This window comes from Merops nubicus, unplaced genomic scaffold, assembly GCF_000691845.1.
Source record: "Merops nubicus isolate BGI_N331 unplaced genomic scaffold, ASM69184v1 scaffold41045, whole genome shotgun sequence".
Lineage (NCBI taxonomy): Eukaryota > Metazoa > Chordata > Aves > Coraciiformes > Meropidae > Merops > Merops nubicus.
The window spans coordinates 2,814-14,225 of record NW_008609631.1 but is presented as its reverse complement, the minus strand read 5'-3'; the positions used below and the strand labels follow the sequence as shown (position 1 = coordinate 14,225).

The 11,412-nt window shown below is 49.2% G+C and overlaps 1 protein-coding gene across 1 annotated transcript; it reads left to right on the top strand.

The window, feature by feature from the left end:
* Positions 1 to 649: 649 nt before the first annotated feature.
* PODXL2 (podocalyxin-like 2) lies at positions 650 to 9,623 on the top strand (the record flags this gene model as incomplete). The annotated part of the gene is made up of 6 exons (XM_008940647.1): positions 650 to 1,545; positions 2,571 to 2,645; positions 5,531 to 5,687; positions 7,134 to 7,195; positions 8,887 to 9,066; positions 9,414 to 9,623. Coding segments are annotated over 6 exons (1,580 nt in total), but the record flags the coding sequence as incomplete, so codon positions are not given.
* Between the last annotated feature and the right edge of the window lie 1,789 nt (positions 9,624 to 11,412).

Sequence of the window (11,412 nt, the reverse complement as noted above, 5' to 3'; positions counted from 1 at the left end):
CTGACTTTTGTTTCCCTGTAGCAAAACTGTTCTTTTAGTGACATAAGAGTCTTACAATGCAGACATTTGCACATGTGGGATGACTGTGAAATGCTGTATAGACCAAAGTTCTGCATTTCAAAGATGCCCAGGTTGATTCAGATTTTGACAATATTACTTGGGTGTGCCAGGGAGTAGGATTTAGTTTGCTGTGCTTTTGTTTCTCTTCACTAGAATTTTCATTTATCTGGTAGCTGTCTGCTGGTACCACTCCGTTATCTTTTTGAATCCCATCTGAAATGAGTCTTTGGGTCCCAGTCTGATTCCTCACACTCATAACCTCACCTTAAAGATGCCAGGTGTCAAAACTGTTGTTTATTGTTGTCTGTGAAAATGCCTCAGGACAGAAAGGAGTGGAGAGAATCAGCATGTGAATTATCCCTCAGGGAAGTGGGTTCACTGAGATAGGACATGGATCTGGGGAAGTGCAGGAGGTTGCACTGCACTTGTCAGATGGGATTGTTCTTTTTGGTGGCATGCTGCCTGCTCCTAGAGGGTCTGTGCCATTTAACTCAGTCTGTGGCTAGACATGTAAAGAGGCCAAGTCTCTGCCTTTCAGAGTTCATGGTTACTTGGGATGTGATGTGAAGTCTTTTGGATCTCTTTTTAGATTACAACTTTCCTGCTGCATCTCAGAAGGCCGTACTGAAAAGGAATGGGACACAGGTGAAAGACAACTGGGAAACAGCAACTGTCCAGCCATCATCAGAATTCGTTGAGCCTGATTTGCACACACCTTTCTCCAGCACTCTGGAGGAAGAGGAGGGGCTGCTTCCTATAGACCACTCAAGAGGAGGAGTGGAGAGCCTCCAGACCTCAGGACCAGAGCTTACATCTTTTGAACCAGTGGGCCAAGAGGACTCCTTCTCCCTTCTGTTTTCCACAGCCTCTGCCAGGCCAGGTATTGTTACCGAGGCAGCCACAGGAGAGCAAGAAGACGACTCTGTTCCTCCAGGCTTAGACCTTGGGAGCAGCATGGGACCGAGTCTTCTGCCTGTGTCCTCTATTTTTTCTACTACTGTTGCTACAAGGTCTCCCAGCATTTCAGAAGAGCCATTTGAGATGACAGCTGGGGACACGTGGGCTGTTGAGGGAGCAGATTTGGGTCTGAGTGTGACAACCACGAGAGCAGAGCTTGCAGAAGCCACAGTGGAACCTGGTGGGGAAGAGCATTCAGCCAGAGAGGAGGTCTCGGAGACCACGCTGGGGTGGGAAATGCTGGAGCCCACAGTGCAAAGTGAAATGGAGCAGACAGTGGAAACACCTGTGGGGACTTTCTCTTCTGGAGGCAGCTTCCCAGGCACCCAAACTCTTTCTGGGAGTGAGCGCCACTCCACTTCTTCTGCATCTCCATGGGGCAGGGTTGACGAGCCTGTGCTGGATCCCATTTGGAATGAGACTGAGTCAGCCACTGAGGCTGTGGCAGCAGAGAGGAGCTTGTCACCGCAGGCTGGGGACGCCCGCGTGGCCATGCTGCCAACAGAGATGCCCTGGGACTCGGCACAGGTAGCAGGGAGTGGGTGGGAAGTTGCAGTGGAGATATTTGGGTACTTCTGTTTTGGGGGCTGTTTAACCCCTTAACCTTACTCACAACCCTAAGTCTGACTGTTGGGAGTAATTTTCCAGTTCACTCAGACAAAACTGAATTTTGTGGAGGTTTTTTAACAGCAATTCTTAAGGGTATCCATCATCCTTGGTGAAAACCCCACCCCCTCACATCTTCCCCAGCAAACTGTTGCACAAAATCCTGCTTCTAATAAACACCTGCCCTCTGGGGCATGCACAGCAGCAAAAGCTCCTTGTTTCCTCAGCCTGCATTATTGAAAATGTCAGGACAAAAACTGCCCTAAGGATTTCTGGAAAGGGAGTGAGAAGGAAGTGCTATTTTTACTGCTGCTGCCTGCAGGGACCAGATGCAGAGCAGGTGGAGCAGGCTACAGCACTCTGTGAGGATGTTGGTCTAAGAGAGCCCATGGGAGAGGAGGTGTGAGGTGAACTGCAGTTTCTGAGCGAACTGGCAGCTGGTTAAGGGAAGATAGGCAGTGGGAGCTGACTGGTCAGAAAGTACCAGGGAAAGCTTTTAATTTTACTTGCTTCCTTATGGTAGTCAGGAACCTGAGCAAGGGATGAAGTCCCTCTGTGTGTCTGATCCTACCTTCAGAGTGCTGCCCTGTCTCACCAGTTTAAGGACCACAGAGGCTCCTGGTTAGGTTTTGGGTTTTGTTAAGTGCGGATCATATGCAGAATAAGGCTACAGGCTAGAGAGCTTTCTGCTGAGTACCTCAGTCATCCTGGAGTCTAGATAAAGGTGGAAGGTAAGCTGGGCTGTGGCAAGCTGGCACAGTAACCTTGTCCATACCCTATGTTCTAGCACTGAAGTGACAGTTCCTCCTTAGGACAGAGAGTTGGAGGCCAGTTACATCCTTTGGGAAGTGGTTCTCATGGGTATGGCACAGCCCCTTGCTCCTGACCCTTAGCAGGAGAGCTGCAGCCGCTGCCTGAGCCCAGCTGTCTTTGTCTTGTCTCTCCAGGTAATCTGCAAAGACTGGAGCAACCTTGCGGGGAAGAACTACATCATCCTGAATATGTCGGATAACATTGACTGTGTAAGTCAGCCCGGAGAGACCTGATGGCACAGGAGCAGTCGTGTCAGAGAAGGAGAGGCAGGCACTGCCCTTGCTGCCTGCTTTCACTGCGAAATGTTTTTAAAGCACTAAATCTCAACTTCCTTATAGAGGCTGTGGAGAGAGGGGGAGGAGGACAGAAATATTCCTGTTCCCCAACAGGGAAAAGAGTGGGTGGAGCAGAGATGATTTTGCACAAAGTCTAGCACATGTCAGTCCCATATTGGATTTTGACTAACTTCTGGCTGCTAGTCTGTGCCAGTCAGTACCTGGATTGTCAAGAGACATGAGAGCTTTTAGCATTGCAGCTCCTGCTGCTAGGAAATGTGGCAGGATTGACATATAGTTCTCCTTCCCTCTCTTCCTTTTCCTCCCCTTCTTCCAGGATACTGTAATGTTCCTCTGATGGCTCAGAGGACTAGAGAGTCCCCATTTGCAGTGTAAATAGTTCATTGTGAAGCAGCTGTCACTAAATCTTCCTTAAGTGCCTCTTCTCCCAACCCTGTTATCTTGTGCGTTATCTGGGCCTGTTAACCAGCCAGGCTCTGCTAATCCGATGCCTGTCCATCCATCCCCATAAAGCTGCAGTTAATTCATGAGCCCAGAGCCCCTGGTGGATCTCTGGTGAAGGGCTCGTTCACCTCTGCTGGGCCTTTTATCAGGCACTTTAAAACCAGTTGTGAAAGGCCTGGGGTCAAGGTGCCTTTCATAATTCTAAGAAATGATTATGAGCTTGACAGCCCAAGACCAAAATGTTTCATTGGGGAACTGTTCTGGCTGCACATGTCTGCACTTTTGCTTTTTGTGGCTCTTGCTCCAGGCAGAGCTGGCTGGTTCTGTTACTGTAGGGTGGCTCTGTGGCACTGACCTATTTCCACTACTAGTGGGTAGTTGAGGTGTTTTTATTTTTTCATTTTTTTTTAAGGTGAACTTTTTGGGGACAGGATTCCTGTACACAACAAAGCATATTGATTGATTTATGAGTGGAAGAAAAGTCAGTCTCTTTCCTCCTGATTTAGGCAGACTAGTTTTTTATTTGCAGGATTTTAAGTATCTCTGCAACAGTTCACAATTGCAGCTCAGAAAATCAGTCCTTGAAAACCAGAGTCCTGCTGCCCTGTTTCCTCCATGTCCTAATCCCCATTGCTCTTTCTGCCATCTCTGTGGAGTTTAAACACTGGCTAATTTAGTAATGTGCAGTAGCTTCCTTTCTGTGGTCACTTGCACTTGTTTAAACCACAGGAAGGGCAAAAATTGGAAAGCCCAAAAGGATGGATGTCTCTTGACCAAGCTGTGTCTTTACTGTCGAATCCTCAGTTCTGCCTTGCTGAAAGAAGCCAGTGCCCTGGGTTAGGCAGGACTGAACTGTTTTTCTACTTGATTTCATGTTTCAAAACGTATTTCCCAGTGAATGGTTTGTGCTGTCCTCCCCCTTATTCAAAGGGACACTTGTCAACATACATATTTAACGTGAACATCGCTTCGTTGCCTGCCTCGTGTTACCACTTTGCATGGCTGAAGCTGGAATAAAGCTCTGCTCCTTCCCGCTGACGTTGATGCAGTTTGTTTCCTAACTATTTAATTTGCCCAGTTTTGGCAACTCATCTACTCTCTACCCTGTGCCTGTCCCTTTTGTTTTCTGGTTTCTGGATCTGAGCCCTGAGGTGTTTGGGTGTGCAGGGTTGTGAGGGATAACCTGCGTTGCAAGTGTATTTTGAATTATTGTGAACGGGGGAATCCCCATATATTTCCTATGTTTTGATGCCCTGATCTGGTGTGGTACCAAGTCCCACTGAAAAGTCAAGGACGCTTAGCCCCTTCCAGAGGGTTGCACCTTGAGCTTTAATATTCTCCGTGGTGCCAGGCTTTTACCCACTGCAGGGGTGATGTCTGTATTGCTGGAATAAGCTGGCAGCCTGCACACTTTCTGAATGTGCTCTGGGCAAGGGAGTCACTTCATTCTTTCTCTGGGCACATCTCCCACTCAGTATACCTGGGAACTTTGCACGAGTGAGGACTGCAGACTCTGATCCAACAGTGCTACCTGGCTACACAGTGGGAGGTGACCTCCCCCTCAGCTCATGTGCCTTCAGGCTCCTTCATAGCTCCCTTTTCTGCACTTGTCAATGCTCTGCAGCCCCTGCTTTCCCCATGGCAAGAAGCATCTCGACTCCATCCTCTTCCTGCTCTGCTCCCCCTTCCTCTGCACGTGAGCTGGAGCAGCAGGGCACCGTGTCCTCCTGCCTCCCGGTGCCCAGTCCTGTAAGCTGATGAGAGGAGGCACTGCCAGGCCTTTGTGACTCAAGCCCCAGTCATCAGTGTCTTTTCCAATTAGGCCATTTTCGGCACAGGCCTGTGCCTGCCCTGAGCGCTTCAAATTGCCATGGCAACAAGAGCTCTCCATTTTATTAATCATCTGTGTGGCCTTCAGGTTGGCATGGCAACCAGAGATAAGAATAGAAACACAGGAGTGAGAGAGCAGCAGTGGAGCCCGCCGAGGGATGGCTGGAGCATGTCAGGCTGAGCAGCACCCGCTGACCCGGCGCTGGCCGCGGGGAAGAGCCTGGCTGCTTCCTGCTGGCCTTACACAACAGTGTCTCTTCAGGATCCCTGTGGGCTGGAGGAGCTGGGCTTGGCATGGTGTAGGGTGTATGGCGGCTGCAGGAGCCCAGGAGGAGGGTTGGTGGGTCTGGGGGTGCAGCTTGGAGCACTGGGTATGTGCAGGGGGGTGCTGCAGCAGGTTTAGCCTTGCTGGCTTTTGGGCACGCCTGGTTCAGGTGTCCTGGCCATGTGGCTGTGCCAGCCCTGCAGTGCTACATCTGCCCTGTTCCCACCATGTGCTCACCAAGGTCCCTTTCCTGTGGCAGGAGGAGTTTCGGCTGGAGAGAGGTCCCCAGCTGTTGGCACTGGTGGAGGATGCCTTCTCCAGACAGGCGGATGGACTGCAGGACCGCTGGCTGATCTCTCTGAGCAAGCCCAATGAGAACGACAAGCACTTGCTAATGACACTGGCAGGGGAGCAGGGTAAGTGCTGGGAGAAGGAGCCTTCCCATCGTAGGGGGATGTATTTAAGGGGCTCTTGAGTGGAGGTGTGCAGCCATGTTGGAAGGAGCTTTTCCTCTCCATTTCAATCCCACCAATTCCCAGTGTTAACTGGACTTGAGGGATGGGGGGTCTGAGGGCAGAAGACTTTTTGTTCACATCTGCCTTCTGGCTTGTCCCTTATCGCTTGCACAAAGCTCCATCTTCTCTGCTTTGCCCCCTGCTTTGGTTCCTCCCTGGATTGCCTTTGCTTGAGCATCCACCAACTTTCTCCTGATGTTTAGATACTCTCCTCTGTGGGCAGGCCACTGCAATGGCAGGTCATGACAGCCTGCTCTTAGTTCACTTCTTAACAGGTTTTGCCTGAACTGGGCCACTTCTGATGGTGCCTCCCCTGCATCCCCAAAGAAACATAAGCTGACAGTGAAAGGTGGGCTAGGCTGGAATATTTGACCATCTCTTTAATACCTTTCTAACAGGGGGATGCTTTTTCTGTTCTGCTTGTGCTGCCTGCTTAGTGATGGAAGCTTCTAATATTGACATTATGGCCTATATGAAAAAACAAAATAATGCCAACAGCATTCTTAAATGCCCCCTCAAGGATAGGAAGGTAGAACTAGCATGTTAAGTGGAATTTGCTGTATCAATGCCTTAAATAATTTCATCTCACCTAAGCCCTTGGGCTGGACCATGTGCCAATGAAAAGGCTTTGGTGAGCATTTGGTCTTTTTAGCTAAAACCTTTATGCCATCATGAGAGGGAGAAGACAGGAGGAGAAAACAGGTCTGTACTCCAGCAGTACATCCAGGCTGGGAGATAGCCCTGAATTCAGAAACTTCAGGAACAGCACTATTTTCTACTCTGAGGAATCATGCTTTTGTTCAGTTCCTCATTTTACTGCTGTGCAGGTGAAGGGAGAAGTGGGCCTCAGCCTGTAAATCCTCCCTGACTGCTCCTGCTTTCCAGGCTGGGAGAGCATCCTAGGAGTTTAGGGAAGGAAGACCCCAGGAGGAGGTCACTCAGCATGGGCTGGTTGCTCCCTGGCTGAGAATGTCTTGAGTGCTGCATCTCAGAATCAAGTTGTGCTGGATGGGGAGGCTGGGTTGGGCAGCATAGGTACCTCCATGACCTTTTTGATGTTGCTGCTTGCTCCCAGAGCAGACATAGATCCTAAGGGCTGCTGTGGGATGGGCACTGAGGTGCCTCCAGAGTAAGTGCCTGGGTTTTTTTTACCCTCTTTAAAGAAAATTTGGAGCTACCCCTGGTTGTGGTCCGTGCGTTCTTTCAGTCTCCTAACTTAAAGCACCAATGAAAAAATTGTGCGCTGTCCTTCCTCCATTCTGTTGGGGCTTTCACAGTATTGAGCACATCAGACTGAGTTAACGTGAGCTGAGAGCAGCACTCATCTCTCCCTCTCCTTCTTTACAGGCGTCATCCCTACGAAAGATGTTCTCATGGCACTGGGGGATGTTAAGAGGAGCTTAGCTGAGGTAAGAGCCTGTCTGCATCCATTTGTTAAGAGTAGCTATACAATTAAAATAAGCACCTTGAAAACTGGGAGCATATCTCTGTCTAACTGAGTGCTGCACCTTCAGCAGGCAAACAGATGAGTCAGATGCTTGGCAAATACTCTTCTCCCCTCTCTGGTAGTTGCCAGGCCATCAAATGTCTGCTCCCTTTAAGAGAATAACTATGGGTTATTCCCTCCCTGCTTTTCTGGCTTGATTGTAAAGCTGCTTTCTGCACATTCATTTTGCTGAAATACTTGGTCTCATCCCTTCTACGCTGTTGCCTGTGGTGTTGTGGGTGCTGCAGAGCCCCAGATTTGGCCCTGCTCACCCTACAGCTGATTCACATACATTGGCTGCTCTCAGTAGCTCAGACTTTGCTGAAGGAGGTGGGAGAGATGCCTGTACTAGATGGGACATGTTCACACGCCTTCCTCCTGCAATCCCAGGGTCTGCTTTACAGTCCTTTAGACAACTGCCTACACAAGGGCAGGCAGAGGACCAGAAGCGATGGATGCCAGACTCTAGCCCTCACGTATTCGCTTCTAGCCCTGGGCAGCTTGGGAGAGGTTAAAATGAGGAAAAATTAGTCCCATGGTCTCTGACTTTGCCCCTTAAGCCTACAACATATGTAAGCACTGATTCTGCTCAGAGATTTTTCACTGCTGGAGTAATTCTGCTGTTTTGAGCAGCAGAGTTGGGCCACTGCCTTGCTGGCTGGCTGCTCTCAGGTTTTTACCTGACCTAACAAACCGGTGCAGTTAGACAAAGCAAATTAAGTGCTCAGTGCCATATTGATTGGCTTACACCAGAGAAAGTGCAAAAAGCCAACCCTGTAGAAATTGCGTGACTAAAGGGGCAGCAGCTGGAACTGTCCAGAAAGGAGGATTTGGGTGGGTGGAAGGTTTGACTTTGCAGCCGTGATCCTGTGCTAACGTGCATGCTGCCAGAGCAGCTTCAGCGTGCCGCCGACTCCAGCGCTATCAATAATGGAACGCTGCTCGTCGTGCTGACCTTGCACTAGCACGAGATGGGGAGGAGGAGGAGGAGGAGGAGGAGGAGGAGGGGGGTCTTCTCTTACACCCATCACACTGGCTATTCACTCAGTGTGTAACCTGTTTGAATTCTGCCGAGTCACTGGCACTGATGTTGGGCTTTGTTTGCTGACAGCCACAGAGGGGCCATTTCTAGGGCTGCTATTCCTAAGCTTTTTGAATCAGCAGGCAGCTATCTACCTTGCAGACCTCAGAAAGACAACTGTGTCATCCTAGGAGCAGAGCTTTAATGGACAGCTTTTTATTATGGTTATATTCTCTGTCAAACAGTCACCACAAACTCGGCACCCATCAGTGGTCCATAGTTCGTCTTGGGAACTCTTAATCTTGGGCGTTTTCTCCTCGTTGTCTTGCATATAGTTGTGATCCTTGTTCAGGTGATGAAGATAAGGTTGTGCCTACTGTCACTTGCTGACATGTCAGCTTTTGTGGAAGATGGTGTTATATTTAGTTACGTGCCTTCTAGTCATGTAAGATGGTGTATGTCCTGACTCCTCAATCCTGGTTTTTAGTTCCTCTGCCCACAGTGGTGGTTCTGTACTTAGACCCTGGAAAATAGGAACAGGATCCTACCTGCCTGCGGTCCAGAGATTCAGTGTACCCCTTTCTTCCCTCTAGATTGGCATCCAGAATTACTCGACCACCACAAGCTGCCAGTCACACCCCAACCAGACACGCAGTGATTACGGGAAACTCTTTGTGGTACTGGTGATCATCGGCTCCATCTGCGCCATCATCATCGTATTGGGGCTCATATACAACTGCTGGCAGAGGCGCCTGCCCAAGATGAAGAACATGGTGAGCACTGGATGGGTGGAGAAGGTGTCTAGACTCTTAGCCATTGGGATGGAGGGGATTGGAAATTTAAGAGGGAGATGATTTTCCCCTGTCCCCGTATGGGATGTAGCTGGATGCACCGCTGGAGCAGTGAGGGAGCCCATTTGGGTGTAAGAGGGATGCAGAGCTGTCTCTTGATATGCTCAGGACAGCTCCTCTCCACTGTGAGAGCTGGGTGAGGAGTAAATTTACTTTTTTTACCTTGCAGAGTCCTTAGTGACTCTCATAGCCTGGTCTGGTTGTACCTTTCAGCAGCATTAAGACTGGTCCTTCTTTGTCTCTATCTGTGTTCTTCTCGTCCTTTGCAGTCTCACGGTGAGGAGCTGCGCTTTGTTGAGAACGGCTGCCATGACAACCCCACCTTGGATGTGGCCAGTGACAGCCAGTCCGAAATGCAGGAGAAGAAGCCAAGCGTGAATGGTGGAAACACCATCAATGGCCCTGACAGCTGGGATGTCCTGATCAACAAGCAGGCGAGCGAGGATGTGGATGTGTTTGAAGAAGACACACATCTTTAGAAAAAGAAGGGAGGGAACCACCCCCTTAAATACACTGTCTCTCTCCCATCTTGACAGTTGGACCACGGGATCAGGTGGCTTCTCAGGAACTTCTTAAAGGCTTGGAACAGGTCAAGTCTTTGGTCGAGTTTTCCCAATGGAAGTCCTGAGTCCACATCTGAGACTTGGAGCCAGGAGGACCACTGAACAGAGGGAAGCGGGAGGGGTGGGTTTGTAGGTCTCTGTGTGTGTGTTCCTATCAGTAGCACCAATGCTTTCATCACTTTTAAATGCACTTACTGTAGCTCCCTGCTAGCAGCTGAGTGGCTGGGCTTGAGAAGCAAGACACTGAGGCTGAGTCTGCCACCAAGAGGCCAGCACTGGGGAGTAAATTCACTTTGGGAGTCCAGCTGGAGTTATACCAGCCAGATCTTGACCTTGAGATTATGTTGGGTCCCTGCAGGTGCTGTAAAACCTGTGCATTCTGGATGGAGGGAAGCCAAGACACAGCGTCCTGGGCAAAGTTTGCATTCCACATGTGAAAGGAGGTTTTCTAGTGCTCTAGCACTCAGCTGCATATTAGATGGGCTGGTGTTTACATTTGGGGAAAACTGTCTCATGGTTTCGCACCACAAACAGCCCCACTCCCTTTTTCAACTCCAAGCTGAGTTTGCAAAGTTTGAGCACTTTACCCTTGCTTGACTGATTGCAGAGAATTTGGTGCCATGGTGCAGTACCTTAGCTAGAAATTTGCTTTAGGTTGGAGAGTTGCTCAAAAAAGACATTTACAAATCAGCTGCAGAGTACCCCTTGTCTCTCAGTTTTATACTGGCAGGCCTTCTCCACTCCTGTTTTCCATGATAGTTTGGTTTCAGTTGGTCTTTTTGAGGTAAGTGTAAAGACTTTGTGAGACTTCTTAAACAGGGACAAAAGTGAAAACTCAGAAGCAGATAATTTTCTGCTCTTTTCGTTTCCTTTTCAGCATTTTGAGGAAGGAGGAAGTGGTGTAAATTGGGGTAACATCTTTAAAATGATTGCATTTAAGCAAGTACAAAAGGTGGTTCAGATGAGATGAGAATCAGATCTAAGAGCTCCCCAATGATTGTTTCTCAGGCATGCCTCTGGCATCTTTGAGGCTCCAGCTCACTGAAGAAGTGTGATAGAAGGCACGTGAATATGCGCAATTGCTCTCTGAGCCCTGCCTAAACCTGAGACTCAGAACTAGTCAAGCCTAAAATCCCAGAACATTTGTTTCTTCTGTCATCAAGGGATTGAAGGACTTGCTTTTGTCAGAGGCAGCAGTGCTCCTCTCTGTTACAGTGATCTGCATGCTTGCTTACTGCAAGATGCAGCTCTGCATTTGGTCTTTAAGGGAACCTTTGTACAGAAGACCCCAGACATGCAGCCTGATGCCAAGCCTGCAAATCTATCCCTGTATGTATAGGTATTTTTAGCATGTTCACCCCTGACGTGAGTGCCTAAAGTCAAGGTGCAGAGTCTGGTGTTTCATTTTGCATAGCGCTTTGCATACAAACTGAAGAACAGATCACCTCGATGTAGGACCACGTTGAGATCAGCCTGTTAGGGATTCAAGGAAGACAATAGCTTTCGGTTTCCTACCCAGATTCCAGTTTCCAGTGCTTTTATCCCGCCTCCATACCTTTTGGTGTGTTATGTAGGAGGTGGTGATCATCATCAGCTCCTTTTGTATCTTGTTGGTAGAGTTGCAGAGATGCTCAGAGGAATTCCCTCTCCTGCCCCAGCAGTTGATAGTGGGGACAGTCCATGTACACAGCCAGCCAGATATGGT